We start from the raw sequence: 19,523 nt of genomic DNA, 5'->3' as shown, positions 1-19,523 counted from the left end.
TTCCTTCTGGTGGCATGGCAGCTAGGCACCGAAAGGGTGCTACGAGTGAACGCATGTCTTGATATTTCAGAAGTAAGGACTCTAAGGTTCTGTTACACTTTCTTCGGCTATTTCTTGCAGCTGAATGGGCAAGCACCCAAGTTGCTCGTAATTTATCGACTTTGAAAGCACACCACCGCTGAATAACTACATTCTTCCTAAACGTCCGCGGTGCTGTTGGCCGTTTGTCCGGGTTAAACGCTATTGACTTTACTGTATATTAGGATGGGGCCTGATGCTTTCGATTAAAAGACGCTTGTGTGTATGAAATCACCGTGTTTTTCAACACCAAAATTGGTTTCTTGTTACCTTCTAGAGGAAATCGGCTGTGAAAAAAATTTGCTCTAGTATTGTGGCGAGATGGCTAAAGTTGTTAGAGTGCGAATCTGCTCACCGGAAAGTCCGTGCTTCGAACCCGGTCTCTGCTTCTCGACGTCCTCTGTCTCGGCTCGGGGAACCTAGCAGGATCCCAGCCCCCGGGCTTCTTCTGGTGGCNAGGCACCGAAAGGGTGCTACAGCTGAGCGATATTCCCATCTGTAGTTGACCGCTTAGTTCGCAGCTGGACCTTTATGAATTCCACCCTACTGAGTACTGCTTAGAAACGTTCTGGATAGCTCAGCCAGACCCCTGACCAAACCAAGTCAAGGTTTTTTGTACTGCTTGCGGCTGCAAACTATCTGAAAATGCTACAAGTTGGATTCGATGAAAATCCATCGTTCGGAATAGTCATCATGACGCCAGTTTACATGACTCAGGCCTATCACATGTTTATCACATGTTGCGTATTATGCGACTGCATTTCTGCAGCCACAGGGAGGGTTAACCGGAGTCACCTGATCTCCGATCGTCCACACGATCATGAGTTTTTTCTTCGTGTACTTGTCACTGGTAAGCCTTTTGATTATGTGATTTCACAGTCATCATCCTCTGATTTCACCAGTCGCTTGCGTGGGCTTTACGCTTCCACGTGGCCTTGACCCACTGAGAAGTTGGTAGGGACTGTATGACGCACGACTAGTGTAGCGGGCCTCCTGAATAGCCCTTAGTTTATCCACACAGTGTCAAAGGAAAGTTGATACTTTTTATTCGTTACTTGTTCTTTGCGAATACACATGCTTGAACATTTACCCCACACCATTTTCTGTGTGATCAAGGGGGGCGGGTGAGAATCCAGGTTACGCTTGCTTTAGACATCACTAGTGCGTAGTTCTACCGGATTTATGATCCAGTTCTGTGACAGGCAGGCGCGCACATATCATGTGTGCTGAACACACTTGAAACTTCTCTTCTAAATTAATGGCTATTGTGATTGGTTTCGTTGGTTCAACGCTTCCAATGACTGTCTGCTTTCTATCTAGGTTATTCTGATTGATGATGTAGACTAGAGCTTCTCAATCGGGTGGTGCGGCGGCTATTCTTCCCAACCTGAGTTTCGGGTGGTGCGGCGGCTATTCTTCCCTAACCTGAGTTAAGTGCGAGTGCTTGATTTGGTATCGTTTCAATTGGTGTTTCATCAAGACGAATGCTTGATTCACATGAAAATCTTGCGAACATTTCTTCAAAGAGCTTGTGCGATGTATACTTTTTAATTGGACTGAAGACTAACTCTAGCCGCTTCCGTTGCAGATTTTTATACTTTGATTCATTTCTTTCTTTCAGGTTTTACTTTATTTGTCCAACCGAAGACGGGAATAAGCTGAGGTAATTTACCGACCGACTTGCGGTATATGTCTGATGTTTTGGAAGGCCGTCCAACTTCTAGGACGTCCTCTACCATGCAATCGGTTTTTCCCGAGAGATTTTTTATCCAGCAAACCAAAAAGCCCAGGTCCGAACTTAACAGTAGAATCCGCATTTGCTGCGCTTGGACTTGATGTGAATAGTTCACCAGAGCAATGCCGTGAATCCTACCTGCGGTTGGCTAAAAAGTTACATCCAGATTCCTCTGTCTGTTCGTCAGGTGCTTCCAAAGGAAAAGATGGATATGAAAGCAAGGCATCAGCTGCATTCCAGCACCTTCATGAAGCCTATTTGATCGCCTACGAGGCAGCCACAAGTGTACGAAATCAAAAACTGCCTAACCAGGATACGCAATTTGACGTCGATGAATCTGTCGTACGGCATCGTGCACCTCAGGTGAGGCGTGACCGTGTTGAGTCACGAACGTTTGTTTTTCACTCTAGCCTACGATATCTTATTCCGGATGAAGACAAAAACGACATTTTTCACTCCAGCCATCTATTTCAACTAGCCATTGATCAATCAATACCCGCGTCCACTAATGAGTTCAACCAGTTTCCCTGTGGGTGTGTAGTGTTGTTGTTTGTACTGATGACAGGTAACCAGTTTCTGACCAAAACCGATGTAGGGTTAGGAGAGAAAAGCAGCTCGTTCTTTGAGAACTGCTATTAGTGGCTAGCTGGTCTGCAACAAAGCGAGATTATATCAAGTGTGGTCCTTCCAGTAACGGTAGCATTCAAGGCTTATATATCGGCACAATGGTTAAATATACTGGGGAAAAAACAGATACGATCAATTTAAACTTTGTCCAGCACGGTCTATAACATTTTCTGTTTGAGTTTCTCTATAGTGCTACAAAGTGTGAGCAGACATCCAACCAGTGGGTTATACTGGACTGGACCCGGGAGGGTACTTTCTATAGGTATTGTCATTATTGTCTGGAATAACAATATATCAGCACCAACTACTGAGACCTCACCGCTTTGCAACCGTACAGGAAAATTGCCCTATTCAGGAGTGTAAGCAGTGGTTGGGGATGACGGCTTACTGCGGAAAACCGTCAAGAAGAGAGCGCCTGGAAATGCCTGACCTAAAAGAATGAGAACCACGTCAGATCGAGCCGATTTCAGCTGGAGATTCTCATTGATGAGCTCAGTAGTCGAGTATCCTCATGGATCATGCCACAAGAACCAAGAGACAAATGACAGAGATATTGGCTGGGCACTCCTGTTAAATATGACAATGTGCTGGTCAGTGGGGTCGGTTACATGACTTATTCTGTAGATTCCCCAGCATCCCATCCGTCAGGGAGCGAAGCCCATTAAGCAACCCGTTTGACAGTAGCCGCATGCATTTAGCATTGAACTGTCCTGAAAGGTTACATGACTTATTCTGTAGATTCCCCAGTATCCCATCCGTCAGGGCGCGAAGCCCATTAAGCAGCCCGTTTGACAGTGGCCGCATGCATTTCGCATTGAACTGTCCTCAAAAGACGTTTGAAATATCATTTGATTGTTACTGTTCATTGATATCGTCCATTTGTTGCTTTCGACATTCCGACTCAATAACTAGAAAACTCAAATGCGCAAATAGATTGTCCATTGGTGGGTGTATGTGATGCAACGCATACCGGTGAGCAAATATCTGAAGAAATCTCCGCTTCCTCGTCAACAGGATGCTCATTCACGAAGCAACCCTTCTCTCCCTCTCTCTTCCTACATCACTTACTTTGTTGCTTCAGTAATATTTGCTAGGGGCACCATAGATGATAGACTGGTGCTTGCGAAGTGCGTGTTGTCGAAACGCACTCAAGGCCTATGCAGGCGCTGCGACGTATGAAGCGATTCACGTACCTAAGGGCATCAGCTTGCTCAAGATCTTCACTAGGAAGCTTGAACTAATGCTTTCAAGGTGGAAGTTTCAGTGTTGCGTAGCGAAACCGAGTTACCGTCCGTCAGTCCTTCTTCGGGAAGTCGGTGTCGAGAGGGTGATGGCTGTCGGCAATAACATGTTCATGCTTCTGAACATAAGGGATGTGGGAGGTGATATTTCGAAGAGGTATTAAGAACCAATTTGGGGCATTGTATCTGGAAACAGAAATCCTTCTTGAGCATAACAGGAGAAAATAAGGACATGAAACGGTACTATATCAATAGACAAAAGCCGATAGTGAGTTCGGCAGCATTGTAAGTCACATAATTTCTTAGTGTAAAGTGGAGCATCGCCATGACACAGAATGCATCAAGATATCGTTAGTTCGCTTTCGGAAATTTGAGCACACATTTCAGATGTTTTGGGAATCGCCTTCGGCATCATATATGAGTTTGACCAGACGAAACAGCGAACATCACTGGCATTCTTAAACAGTTAGCGAGACTAGCAGCTTGGAGGTAATTAGCAAAATGAAATTTAACAAGATATCATTTTGAGGTACGTTAGTGATAGCTGGGAGATCAGATTGGTCTGAAAGCCCTATAGCATTCGCCCCATTTGTTCATTAACAAGTTTTAAAAAATTTGAAGGCCGACATTTTCTCCGAACACCCTTTTTTGTAGGAAGGCTTTTATAAAGTTCATCGTACATTCTCCAGATCCCAGAAGTATGTGAATATGAGGATCGGACTATATTACCAAACTTCTGCGACATCCCCTGTTGAGCAAGTGTAGTTAGGAGCACTGGTCTATTGACAGAATCACACGCAGCTTTGGGGTCAAGGAACACCAAGATCGTGGGTCGTCTGTGCATATGGTGTCGCTCTAACACCTGACGGAGGTTGGCCTCACATTCTGGGGGTTTTATCACAGAAGTTGCCAGGTGAAACGAATAGAGACGACTACCAACGGGCATCCAATCAGACAGAGACGCCTCCACTTGGTTGTTCAACAAGATATCTACCCAGGTGTATCGAGTGACAGCGGCTTCCATGTTACCATAATTGCGCAGCCGGAAGTGGTATAATGTTGAGGAGCAGTCAGCCTAAAGAAGGTATTTGTCTCCTGGGTCACTGTTTCTGACGCACAGCATATAACGCTACAAATGGAATCCAGCGTACGAACAAGAGTCGCTTGCTTCCCTATCAGCCTAAAGAAGGTATTTGTCTCCTGGGCCACTGTTTCTGACGCACAGCATATAACACTACAAATGGAATCCAGCGAATGAGCAAGAGCCGCTTGCTTCCCTGCTTTCTTCAGTGTGCAAACGTTGAAGGCGGCGAAGCGGGTCGGCTTTTGGGGTGAGAAAACAGAATTCGAGCGTCATGCATGGCGAACAAAGTGGTCAGTTCTACTGCAAAGAGAGATTAATCATATAAGGGTGAAAGAGGGTAGAAGAGGGAATATGTGAAAGTGTGAGAGGGAAGACGTCAGCAGCCGCATGTTTTCGTTTATGGGCAACAAATAAGACGACCTGGCTGGTGACATCGGACGACAACCCATGTGCCGCGACAATACTTGTAGCTGTGATGTGCGGGGGACACCCCAAGGGCGCCCAGACCTAGACGGGAAGACGATGAGCTAGTTGGTGCCGGAACACTACTACTACAGTAGTACCAGGTTTTAAGGAGTAGGCGGCTGTACCTGTATGGCACAGTGAGCTCCACCGCGGTAAGCATGTTTTCGTTTATGGGCAACAAATAAGACGACCTGGCTGGTGACATCGGACGACAACCCATGTGCCGCGACAATACTTGTAGCTGTGATGTGCGGGGGACACCCCAAGGGCGCCCAGACCTAGACGGGAAGACGATGAGCTAGTTGGTGCCGGAACACTACTACTACTACAGTAGTACCAGGTTTTAAGGAGTAGGCGGCTGTACCTGTATGGCACAGTGAGCTCCACCGCGGTAAGTCCCATTCTCTTTGAAGCGTCACTCGTTCAAGTCGGTCTTCGGTTCGGTGCATTATTTCGAAATACTGGAACTTTGAAATAAACGACGCCTCAATAACAGATATGTCATAATTAGATGCTGTTTCTTGATTGCCTACGGGTGTGCCATTGACAATCTTGTTGGACTCCCAGATCCGTCTCAGATCCGGAAGCCGCTGGACGACAGCTTCAAAATTTATTGGACTTAGGTTGGGCATTTCAAGGCGTCAGTATTGTCAACGCATTTTTCACTAGTCAGTGTTGATTCTGCAGGTAAAAAACGGACAACGGTAAGTGACGATGCTGAACGTGCCTCTGATAGACGCAATTATCCCTTAGTAGCGCTTTCATCTACATGCAATTGTGTAAAAGATTTGCACTCAAGTTTCACCATACCCGATTCCTGATGTCGGTCCTTCCAGGATATCGAGAAGCCTTTTCCAGCTTAAATAGAAGCAAATTCACAATGTAAGACATCGTTTGTAGTGACATTTCTACCGCACCTCTGCCATTGCTTCTCTAACGTTCCCTGCATTTTTATCAAGAATAGCGAAAGTCTAGTCAGTGTATGATGGATTTTAAGAAACGCCAATCAGTCATTGATGTCACGTGACGTCAGGTTAGTGGCGAGTGCATAAGGTTGAACTGGATATCAGCGGGGTGGGCGAAATATGGAATTGGAGAGGACAACCCAAGGTGTAAATGTGTTATTTAGTGGGCACAAGAAAGAAAGTGGAGCTGTGATATCTTGTCGTTAGCGCAACGTTATTCGCTAGTGTTTCCTTAACCGGGCACACGCACACAAGGCCGCTGAAAACTCATCGATAGCCCACCACCTGCTTCGCCTCTCATGATATTCATTAGGTAAGCGAAGTTGTTTTTGTCTATGTGGGAAAGTCGAAAACGTGGTCAGTAGTGGCCTCAACAATTTCTAGTATAAATCGTTATGTGGATATAATAGTAACTTTGAAAGATGTTGACGTGTTATACGCTAACAACCAGGTGTTTCGTTATTGTACTCCTGGGGCTAGCAGTACGTGAGTGCTGGAGCCACTTCAAAATATGTTTGACCATACGTCTCGCTTGGTGTCGAGGTCGATCAAATGATTCCTGTTATCTCTATCTGTGTCTCTTTTTACACCAAAGCATCGTCAGTATCTGGAAACTGACTCCGCGAACCTGGGTACTGCCGTAGTCAGTGGCATGACTCCAAGCGAACGGCAGAAACAGTTACAGACACAGCGCTTTGTACGAGGTGTTTATGCGAGCGCTGATTACCGTCTTCAACGACTGAGCGAATCAATGGTCTGTCCGGATTCAGACGAAACAACCGAACTAACACCAGTCACCAGAAGGCCCACCAAGGTAAGTGCATCTCCACAGTTTTGTTCCTTTGTACAGTCGGTTCACCTAGATCGAATTAACTGAAGCTCATTCGCGCATGATATATATTGGTCTAACACCGGACACATCACCTGCATTTCAAAATATGTTACACCCGTTCAAAACTATGGCCGTTGCTTTTCACCCAAATACAGACTGAATTGTTTCACAACTCAATCTTGAGCTTAGTTTCACACAAGATCATCCAGACGTTTGTTGAAATGGCTAAAATTTACACAAGTCCCCAATCATCAGTGTTGTGCTTTCCGTGCATGCACATTCTTCATGACTCGAGAATACCGTAGAGTATTTTTGTCAAATCACCTCTATACATTTGTATAGATTTTGGAGGCGAGATGGTTCTGTGCACGGTACGAAACTTCTTGGTTTAATATAGTTGTAATATTGCAACTGAATTTATTGCTATCAGTGCCATGCCAGGATATGTCGCGACTTACAAAATGCAGACCGAAATACCTCAGAACCTTGGTGCCAAGATGAAGCTGGTACAATTCGTGTTGGACACACTGTATGGTGCGTTTTGTTCGACTTCAAAAGCATGCAATCAGACCACCAAGCGCATCAACTCATTAGCTTTTGTTCACTTGCTGTAGATTGAGTCTACTCACTCGCACTGTGTTCAGTTAGGAAATGATAACTTATTGACGTAAGTTTCAAACGAATACGTGTGTAACATGTCTCTTGTGACAGGTTTTCTGTCCAAAGCAGACAACCAGCCCACTGGAATTTGGATTACGTGTTTTGTGTGTGGAAAACTGGAGCACCACTGAGAATCGATTGCGCAGCAACTTGTCTGGGAGAAAATGTTCAACTAAATGAAACGTTTCTCTGTAGTTTTCACATCGTGCCTACTCAAGTATTTTGATACTCCCAACTCTCTAAAAAAGACTCTGTTAAATATGGATTCGCAAGGTTGTAATGAATTTACCCACACCCAGATAGTTACTGAATGCATAAAGACTTTACTATGAGATGCACGAATTAGATTCTTCATGAGAGTGTAAAACGCTGTTACTATCATAATGACTGCAGAACTGACCGCTATTGCGTCATAGCGATTTTATCAAGCGTAACCCTCCGGAAAGTTCACCACAAGCATGACATATCATATTTTTGTGGGATTTCGTATTTCTAAAGAGGCCACGACCCACCTCCCCAGAAAGTCTACTATTTGCTTCTCAAAGAAAGTCCATAAGCCTCATGATCTCGTATAAGATGTAGAAAGGTCTTTCAAGGACTAGGTGAAACCTTCGAACTACGCGGTTCTGATACATAATCCAGTTTACTGATCGCGTGTTACCTGTTCACAACTAGGCTATACAGGTATAGTAAGGGGATATCCAGTGTGAATAAAACTCAGGAATCCCACCATCACTACCACCAGATGGGTTTGACGCCTGCGCTCGCATTTCAAGGGACTGCATTTAGCTCGAGTTCATACCTTCCTACACTACCCTCATGGCTCACGAAATCGAATTTTAATCGTCATATAGCTGGTTATTATAGAATATTTATACCCCAACTGCTAGTTTTAATGGGCGAATTTTGTATCCGTGACAATATACCTGTAGTTATTACCGGAGTTTTCACGGCAATGAAGCATCGGTGTTGAACACGGATGTCATGCTTACGATGATGATGAGGATTACCGGAGTTTGGCTGCTTTGCAACGAGGTGAGGACCGAAACTTTTAGTGTACTGGGAAAAGATAGGAGAGAGACAGGGTTCAGAGCGAAAAATACCGAAAAATGATCAAGCACACGCTGTTCATACCTTCAAACTGCACTGAAATTCTGTGTCGCAGTAACGCGCTACAGCTGAAACGACCCAGCGAGTAGACAAACGGGAGCTTGGTAGCCCAGGTAACACATGGCATATTGTTTGTCAACAGGATACAGCTGTTTCTGGCCCGTAAATATCAATTTTAGATAGCAAAAGCACTGATGGTTGGATGTAGTTGCATGTGAACGAAAACCCCGATATGATGCTTTGAAAAATAAACGAGAGAAAAGAAGTACAAAAGCTACACCTTAGGTCAAAAATGACATTCGGACTAGCGAATACCTCAAGTAGTTTGTTTCAAGCCATCAACAGGAACTTGTGTTTGATGTGAAGAAATTCGGTTCGAGTTGTAGCACACTTATACCCACCGACGAATCTTGTCGAGGCCTTCTGACTATTTGCCTAATTGGCCATTGCAAACAGCCATAAGAATTTTCATCTAATTTGTTACCACACGGCTCACTAATTTTAGACCCCATGCCCGAGGACAGGCCGGAAGGCTCCTTTCTCCGCAATAGTCTCTCTTTGGGGGGTTACTATACATTGTTTGGATATATTTTATCACATTCGTCCGAGGCTGCATGAAGCTTCGTATCTTATATCCAATTGTGTGGTTATATGGACGATGCGATTACGTTTGTCTGTTCGTCTCATCGTGTTTTTCCAGATATTCTCGATGAGATTCCGGTTCGAAGTAAAAGCCGACGAATCCACTAGATGAATATAATGGTACAATGAGTCGATTCCCTAGAATAAGGTAGTTGAACAGATGCATCCAAATCTTGTTGAGTTCTTACAAATAGCGTATTGAATCGGCTTAGCCATCAAGAGTGAACTTTTGCTCACGTTTTCTTCCAATCCATGTGATATTGTGCCCTTTTCAGCATCTCATGCGTTTGCAAAGCGTTCATACAGAGGGCTCTCTTCACCTGTGTGTAGTGTAAATGAGAGACGGATAGTAATAACCCTAGAACTTGTCTAGTGCATTTTGGAGTTGTGACCACTTCTCCACTTTGAATCATCCTCTGTTTGAGTAGGTACAACCCTCAGCATCCTCCCGCGGCCTTCCAGAACTTGTTCCCCATGACTCCTTTTTGTGTTCTCGAGTGAGATACTGAGGGTTTCTCTAAGTTTTCCATCTATTCAACTTGCTGGTGGTCTGTCTATTAATTATCCCCATGCCTTTCTTGGATATTTTTCCGCTTTCAGCCACTCAGTAACCGATCGGCATGTGACGTTACTTATCGATTAGCCTATCTTGAGAGTACATCTTGTTAGTAGGCATCACTGATGATCAATAACGCAACAGATGTGATCTAGAAACTTGAACGTCGGATTTTAAAGCTACTTCGCCCCAGTGTATTATTTGTGGGAAGATGCTGTACACACAAAGTCACAACGTGGTGTTTGCAATTCTCGCGGGTTTGTGTAATCAGGCTTGAACCAAAAAATGGCCTGTTGTCTGCAGAGAGAGAGAGAGAGAATCACACCCACAATGCGTTTGATGCAGTCTCTCTTCTACGACATGAGTGATGCTAACGAAGTGCTCCCACACAGTTGGCTTTAGGACACTTCGCACACAAACAGTGCGCAATACTGAATAAAAAATCAGCACGTTGTTTTTTAATCGTTTTCCCTCCCCGGCCTCTGAGAAGCGTCACATTCGTATGATTACATGGTTCCCGATCTGCCAGAGTTAACTTAAGCATTCCAGCTGGCATGGATGAACCAGTTGGTTTCCAGATCAGTGTGTGGGCAACTAATCCCGATGGAGCATAGAAATAGGCAGCTTGTGACAGCTTGTGAAGTCTTTTGCTGTTCCTAAACGAAGCCCTACTTTCATACGGATTTGAGTAGTCAGATGCATGCACGCACATCATTCGAACTTGTCTGTTCTTTTCGATGTTCATCCCTTTGTTGTATAGGTGGTGTTGCTTTAAAAAGGAGAGCGTTTTAAGCCTGATGGGGTAAACGTCGTCCTTCGGTTGTAGTCTTTCCTCACCAGTCAGGTTATTACAGCACTGACTAGGATAGGGCACGAACTGACGTTGAACAAACCCAGTTGGTTGGCGTTTTGTTGCGAGCAGTCATTCAATTGCTTTTCTGTTAAAATATGCCTTCAGTAATTCTTCATCTTTAGTATTTTGTTCTTTGTCTACATCTAATTTATTTCCAATCATCTTAAAGCCATGAAGCGGCAGTTTAACACAACTTCACCCAGTTGCTGGCATAAAAATCTGGAAGGAACAAAGGAAGCTGAGTTTAGACAAAGAAAGGCCAAGTCGGAAGAGATGAATAGTTAGAAATCACCTATGCAATAAGCATGGGGTCAGGGATGCTTTTTGGTGATTACTCACAACAAATATCGATGTTCCATTTATTCTCATTTGTACGATTAGTCTACTCTAAGTTTCGCTACCAGGCAATTTAGTCCACAGTGACCTACAATCAGCATCCTATCCAACCTTATTGGTAGTCATTTCACTGTACAGATTTTCTGGGTTACCAGCCACGATTCTGTTCATTTGGTAGTGCGGGTGTACCACATTGCTCCTAATAATGGCTCAGTGGTTAGAGCGCGAATTTAGTGACCGGAGGGTTCGTGATTCGAACCCGACCTCCGCTTCTCGACCTGGCAGTATCCCAGCCCTCGTGCTTGCTTCGGTTGGCATGGTGGATAGACACCGAAAGTGTGTTACAGCTGAACGACTATGATTATTATACTAAAGTAACCGAGACTTTTAAAAAAATAATCTTATTCAACTACGGGTGTTGCGCAAAGGCCGTTTAATGCTTCTTTCGGAACGATATTCGAGATGTTCTCTCTCTCTTCTACTCAAATGGTAGATCAAAACTCCTGAACGACCACTTACCTGTTTCGTGTCATCGGTGGCTCACCAGATTGGCCTAGTTCTCACTTGATGATTAGAACCAATTTGTTATTATGTGGAAGTAAACACCAATTTGGGAATTAAGATGAGTTTAATCGGACATCCAGCTAAATCTCATCAACGTCATGAGTAGTGCCATTTGAAGAGAAAGACTTTGATATCTTGAATATCGTTCCAAGTCTATTCAGTGGAAGTAGACGGTAAACAATGGATTTAGCTTAAGTCCGGTTCAGTCACCTGCTCACAAGACTCGTTGGCGGATGGGTGTTTATCTGCACATGTGTCCGATTCGACATTCAAGTCTGAAATGAGGTGGAACTTCGAGGACTATCTACCCGGTAAGCGACAACAAGATTGAAACCGGTTATTGGTGTCCTATGACGTACGTATGATTGAAGTCGTCTATGGGATGTCGTCACGCTCCTCAATGCAACTAAGTTTTTTACGCCATGCTCGACCTTCCTTCACGACGTAATCCCAGCTCTTGGTGTAAGCTTCAAGCATCCGAAAAATATGAACCGAAGGGCATTCTCATTCGTCTGAGTGATATGATACGCCACTTAGCAGATACCTTGTAGGAGAAACGAACGGGACTTTCGTATCCTGGATGGAATCACGCATATATATGATGTAGACGAAGAGAGCAGTACTGCTAACGCAACTAAACCCCTGTCCACATAGGGCCTACCAGAAAGGCGCAAGGTGGAATGCTTTCTTCCATGTTGTCTTAGGTGCGTCACGTCGGCAGTAGTGATGTTCCCCTTGGACCTTCTGGCAAACGAACATTTAGGCAAAAAAATGTCATGATTGATCTACCGTAAATAGTCGTTTGTCAACGCTAGCCCACATAAGGTTATTTCCACCGCATATAGTCTGCAAACTTTTCTCCTCAGCTTCGGTACAGTAGTTGTTTCAGCAAAACAAGTGTCTGTTCACCAGTGTGTTCATCATCCAAGCGATTTCTCTACAGGCTTCGTGTGTGGCGCATGCTTTCGGTACTGCAGAAGACTATGAGATCTGTTCGGCGAATACTTGGTCGAATAAATCATATGCATGTACGTGTGTCTCTGAGTCCTCGAACGATGAGCCACTCGCTTTCCAGTTGCTTCGACCGATACCCAAATTCGCGATCCAGTGGACACACGGATGCTTTAAGCCTGTTGGACATTGTGATATCGTATTTTGCAAAGTTGCACGCTAGCTCTGAGGAAACGGACCCTTGCATACGCCTTATCCTCTCGTCCAGGCTGAATAACACATTTGATTTAGGTTATTGAACGTATGGCCTCAGTCATCAGAGCCCCACACCGCAGACACTCGTTCGGCTTGCTGTGTCCACAGCTTGTTAGATCCATTGTTGAGTGGTTGCAACCTGAAAGACGTGTTTTCCCCACCAGCATCTCGAGGAAATATTACCATCGATGCGGAAAACTCCGCGACTCAGAATTTTCTTCATTGTCCTCGGTCATCGTGGAAACAACTCTCCCGCCGAACTTTCCGATTTCCGTAATGGTTTATACGCTCCCCAAGAAAGGGTATTAGAGTTCTAGTAAGTAGACGTTGAGCTGGAATATCAGAAGCGAGAGATTTGAGTATTACGGTTAAATAGATTACAAAGTTAAGGGCACCGTATGAGTGTAAATACAATGTTAAAAAATGAAGCATACAAAAGTGGGGTTTGTTAGGTCCTTGGTGAGGTTGAGCAGAGGCCGGTTACAGGGAGTGTTCTCGTGGTAATATTACCGCCAATCTGTTCCTTGTTGTCCGTGGCCCGAATCTGATGACGCTAGATCCTAGAGCCGATGCGGCGTTCAGCTGACGCGCGCTTCTTCGAAAGCTTCTTCGTGATGTGTGTGTGTGTGTGGGGGGGTGACCATACTCTGTCATCATATATGTCGTTGCAATGAGTGGAACGTTAAAACAATAATGGGAAATCACATGGCGCCCCTAAAAGGTCACGAAACTGGAGTTGACATGTTGTTGACGTGTTGTTCATCAAGGTCGTATTCATGTCACGATGTTGACGTGTGATGGTGAGACAGACAAAACAGGATAGAGGTGCAGGTGTGAAATTGATTGAAGGAGTAATTTAGCGGAAGGGTAACCGTTACAAGAGATGATACATCACAGCGGAAAGGCTTTGTCACCCTACCTACATTGATCAATTTCCTAAACTTCCGATGTCATTATTGATCGTCAAAATGCATTCTTTGACCTCTGTTTAGTTAATAGTAGGCTATCCCTTGTGGTGCATGTGAGCCAATCGAATCGTCACATTAATATGTGACTGTTGCACAGGTAACTTTTCTCTGTTCACCTGTGCGCGCTGGTGATGTAGACAAGACGTGATGTTCGGCGCAGACTGTGTATCTCGACCTGATAGTACGGGGCTAAACACAAGCGTCGATGTATGTTGTGGTGTCACGGTGAGCGTGATCCTGACGTAATAGCCCAAGCTTAATGATTTTGTACTGATTCAGCGATCCGATTCACGGAAAAGCGCATCACTGTACTTTCAGTCCGCTGCTATGTCAGGTTCAGCTTCCTGCACAACAAACAGTGTCGCAATGCTGATTGGCTTGTCCGTCTGTCCGGGCTCAGTGTACCATACATATTGAGGTGTTGTGTGTTTGACTGGCGTTAGCCAGGTTCATTTGTGGCTACTACGAAGGGATAAGCGAAATTATGGGATTAACGTTAAAGAAAGTTGGATTCTGTCAAACAGTACCCGTGAGAATATTACATTTGCTACTATCCCAAACTTCCGATGTCATTATTGAATACTGACCGTCAAAATGCGTTCTTTGACCCCCGTTTAGTTAATAGTAGGCTATCCCTTGTGGTACATGTAAGCCAATCGAATCGTCACATTAATATATGACTGTCTGTTGCACAGGTAACTTTCCTCTGTCCACCTGTGCGCGCTGGTGATGTAGACAAGACATATGATGTTCGGCGCAGACTGTGTATCTCGACCTGATAGTACGGGGCTAAACACAAGCGTCGATGTATGTTGTGGTGTCACGGTGAGCGTGATCCTGACGTAATAGCCCAAGCTTAATGATTTTGTACTGATTCAGCGATCCGATTCACGGAAAAGCGCATCACTGTACTTTCAGTCCGCTGCTATGTCAGGTTCAGCTTCCTGCACAACAAACAGTGTCGCAATGCTGATTGGCTTGTCCGTCTGTCCGGGCTCAGTGTACCATACATATTGAGGTGTTGTGTGTTTGACTGGCGTTAGCCAGGTTCACTTGTGGCTACTACGAAGGGATAAGCAAAATTCTGGAATTAACGTTAAAAAAAGTTGGATTCTACCAAACTGAACCCATGAGAATATTTTATTTGCTACTAGTCTTTGTTGTTGATGACGATGGTGATCAGCATTTAGTGACGGGGAAAGCCAGTCACACGTGAGTTACAAATTCACCACTATAATTGTGCGGACCAGTGTTGGATTTTTCGGGTAACACTCAACTTAGTGTTAAAACAATAGTGACGTGAGTGATGCGACCTCACGCTTGAGAGCAAAATTCGAGTTCAGACGGATAGAATGGTAGCAGATGCCTCGCCGTAAGCAGACTGTCTGAAGGATCTGTTTAACAACATGAATGCAAGTTACACATCGTCTGTGCGTTGCGCTTGAGAGCAAAATTCGAGTTCAGACGGGCAGAATGGTAGCAGATGCCTCGCCGTAAGCTGACTGTCTGACGGATCTGTTTGAGCATTTGAATGTAAGCTACACATCGTCCGTGCCTTCACATAACGCGCTCCTACCAGTTGTTCAGGTGGCTGTTGATCTGTTCACCAAGCTTGACGATTGACTTGAAGACGTTTCGTCACCATTCGAGGAAACATGATCAGTGCACGGTTGGGTGAGTGCTCTGATGATGTCTCCCCGAACGGTGACAAAACGTCTTCAAGTCAATCGCGAAGCTCGGTGAACAGGTCAACAGCTACCTGATCAGTTACCAATGAATACACCTGAGATTTCAGCATCCCACCACTACCGAAAACATGCTCTCCACCAACTTCATAGAAAGTGTCAGGTCACATATCGCGTCAACTGTGACATGAGGCGGACTTTGTACAGCACATCCAGTTGAAAAAGGACCACAAACGAGGGATTTGGTTGGATATCCTGTTAACACCAACTAAGTTTGCACATTGTCTATAGTTGAGACCCATTGGTGACTTTGTGTTGTGTGTCTTCACCCTCCCCGACTACCGGGCTACAGTCATAAGACAAGAAGGCGGCCGGAAAAACGGTGTATTAGTGGAAATACAGCGTTCTATTTATATCATTCACTTGTGACTATATTTGGTGATCAATCTTTTTTCGACCAATCAGTGTGTCTCCTGCACGCCCACACCGGTTCTCGAGCGGTTGTTTTCGCTGTCACAGTTAGTCATAGATGGCCGTCTGTGCGCTTGAGTACCGAGTGCACATGTAATCTTGGCCATCAGGTGCGCGTGAAATGCATGTGTACTTTTTTGACCTTGCTCCGACACACGATGATATCGAACGTGATTCAAATGCCTGGGGGTACTCGTACGGTACTGTTTCACCACATGGCTGTTCCGCTAAGCAGTAGGCTGATGTGCGACCATATTACTTTGATACCCCCCACTTCATATACCGTATTCCTCATGGCCTCCAGGATGCCTTCTAATGTGGCCGGCGTGCTGACCAATGCGATTTACGTTGTTCGGGTACTGAACCTTAGTGGGCTATTGCATGTATTGTATCGTTCACTGCAGTATTGCCTTGCAGAAGGAGCGGGTCATAGTATAAGGAGCCTTTTACTCTGCCTTCGTGGTGGCCTCTCTTTGTAAGGAGGTTTAATTCAAATTGTTGGCTGGCGAGAAATGCCATAGTGGACTGTCGTGATAGATATCCTCTTTTTGGATGGTTTTCTCCTGAGGAGATCACCGACTAGAAAGCCAGGCCTAGCTGGTTTTCTCCACAGTACATTCAGTGTCCGCGGAAGGCTAAAAAATATGAAAAGAAAAATAGTATAATATACATAAGAAAAGTACTATAAATAAGAAACCTAAAAAGACTACCCTTACAGTTCGCACCTATCAGCCACGGCGTTTTTGGGCAGAAGACAGTACGTCACCTGAGGACCACAAATCGACTATGTTGTACATAGCCATCGAAGGTGTTCAGGGCGAATGACATTCGCTCGGTCTGATTCCGCTCCCACTTATAATTTGCTATATGGATGTACCTTTATTATTGTCGCAAGCTGATTCTGCCGATGATCGACCAGCCAATGACTGGAACCTATCAGATACCGGGAGTCACAACATAAGCAGTGGGGATTGCTAGAAATCAGTGGTAAACGCAATGCAATATGGCTAAATTGTAACTCGGTAAGCCTCGAAGTTGTGACCTAGACAGTACTTTCTACGTGTCCACTACATTCACTGGTGATAGACTTGTGCCGATTGTTGACGCGGGGGGGGGGCAGACTTTTACAATGCAGTGCTGTTTATCGGAGTGGACCAGATAGCATAAATACTGTCCAGAAAACTGTCCAACATAAGCATACATACGTGATACATCTGTGTCGCATGTACTTTCTGTGAATGTTCGTCTACGCCTTACGAACGCCGAAGGGCGTCTCTAATGATGGAATAGAATATCAAGACTATTTAGCTTATCATCTTGAGCTTCTCTTGCATTACCTGGAGGTGATTATAACATTAGGACACCCTTCCATTCGTCATTACAGTAGACAGCGGTAGTTTATCGTGAATCCTAGTCTAGTCCTTCTCGACAATTCTCAAATAATGGTAGTCCTCTTCAGGGCGTGCTGACGATGTTTGCTCGAATGTACCAACCAAGTTGAGCGCATAAGATAACCTCAAATTGATCCAGCCAACCTACCAAAATTCCGCAACATCGCTCACTGAATCCGTTTACATCGCCATTGTGGCTAACTGGGACCTGCGTCTTTTCGTAGTTGCTGGGGGTTTTATCTGGCTTCTTGGGACTCCATATATAATGAGTGGCTCTACAGGGCTAGGAACCAAATTGCACTGTGTGTTAGTGAACATTACCGATGTCCTCACTACTCGCAGGCACGCACCGCTTGTTCCGTCTAACCGCTTTATTTTGAGCTTTCCCTGAACGTGTACTGTAAGATGAACCATGTATGTAATATACACTACAAAGGTGCATAACTCCATGTATCTATCACCAGTTTCCCCCATCATACCTACCCTCCAACACGTGGCCCGCACCTAACTTTCTTTTCCTATCATGATTCATCCACATCAGAGCGAATAGGCTCTGTTCTCCATTCCTCAGATAGCCGTGGAGGACAAAGTGGCTCATTCACAAAGGTCGGGGTGTCCATAGGTAGGGCAGTTTATTCAACCAATAAAAATGGAAGCCAACCGTCTCAGTAATATCTTCGGTTTTGACACTTCAGTACCAGATAAAAAACCAACGGTGCACACCTGTTAGCATTTTTGGCATCGCTGGAAGAGAATGATTACTACAGCGTTTTGTCGACCCATTTAGTGAACAGAGTCTGTCGAAGTTAACTAAATACTACCTCACAAAGCAACATCATCATCATTGTCAGCTGTAATGACTACGTGCTCGTCGTACAGTGGTTGTAGCCGCCGCAGTTTCGTTCACCGATGATTTGGGGGGTGGGGGGCAACTGCTCATTGAAGGCGGGAGCCGATAAATTGGTGCATAAATCCAGCACTGTCAGTGGGCTCTCAAGTGGGGGGTTGGTAAGGGAGCTATGCATTGAAGGCAATAGCTTGGATGCACGAGCGCCATTGAGGGCGCAACTGGGCCTTGTCTGACAAAGTCTCTAACCATTGATGTGGCCCGTCTCGGGGTCCCCATCCAGGGAGACGGCAATTACCAGCGCAGCTGAGTTTGCTGGTAATGACTTTTATACTTCGCTGCCAAGTCATTGTTTAACCTCACAAATCGCGCGCAATTTATGGTTTGCGGCTGGTTTTCTGCATTCTTTGATACTGTCGGTGCCCTCTGTGATGCTGTTTTCAGTCGTGTCCGCTCTCGATTTTCTCATTCAGTGTATACGTGCTGGTGATATAGTGTTGGGTTGTAGCTACGGCCTGCCTGGAGCACATCTAGGATTAGAAACAATAAAAATGAAGCTCGTCGGGTTTGTGCCTTCTCTTCTTAATTGTCTGGAAACACCAAGAAGTTGTATTTTCTCTCATATTCGGTCAGGGACACAGTGACTTGTTCCGTGGAGCCAAAACCTCGCCGCGTTCAGGGTTCCGTCCCTAGAAGCTCTGCCGCGAGAGATCCGTGTCCCTGTTAGATAAGTCTAGTTGATCCACACGTTGAAGCTGTCTTTAGAGACAGAACACTTCCTGTTCCTTTCAAGCATCTTCGAGAGCCATTAGAACAAACGATGTATTGAACTAAGCGCAATATCGTGTGCATCAGACCAAACTGTGAAAAATCGTGTGAATATACACAGCACTAGTGTGTGTTGGCCATTGTGTATTCGATTTTTTCTAGGTTCTTCTTTTTACCTAAAAGACTGGTGTATATTTTCACGTATATTCGTGCGGTTTTCTGACGATAGGCAGGAAAAAGCGTTCTTCGCCATACCCTTTGTTCCTATCAATTCTGTCATTATTCTTTGTATGTCTCCCATTGAGCCTGTTGTTCCTCTGTCATCTTTCCGTAACTTTTCGATGAAGAGTACATTCTAATTGTCATTGGGATCAAAATCTCCTTGGTGCAGAGGAATCCCACAACATCGTGGTATCTTCTCAAACCTCAAGAAACGGAT

The 19,523-nt window shown here is 44.9% G+C and overlaps 1 protein-coding gene across 1 annotated transcript in view; it reads left to right on the top strand.

Annotated features, from left to right (window-relative positions):
- Positions 1-1,789: 1,789 nt before the first annotated feature.
- T265_14829 (hypothetical protein) overlaps positions 1,790-19,523 on the top strand; it is a gene marked incomplete at both ends in the record, with an annotated part of 41,070 nt that continues 23,336 nt past the window's right edge. Inside the window, 2 exons of the mRNA XM_009175464.1 lie at positions 1,790-2,176; positions 6,791-7,009. Of these exons, the coding sequence (XP_009173728.1) occupies positions 1,790-2,176; positions 6,791-7,009 (606 nt within the window). The remainder of the gene's footprint in view (positions 2,177-6,790; positions 7,010-19,523) is intronic.

This window comes from Opisthorchis viverrini, assembly GCF_000715545.1.
Source record: "Opisthorchis viverrini unplaced genomic scaffold opera_v5_282, whole genome shotgun sequence".
NCBI classification, from domain to species: domain Eukaryota; kingdom Metazoa; phylum Platyhelminthes; class Trematoda; order Opisthorchiida; family Opisthorchiidae; genus Opisthorchis; species Opisthorchis viverrini.
Note: the sequence above shows the minus strand (reverse complement) of the source record. Positions and strands in the feature narration are given on the sequence as shown.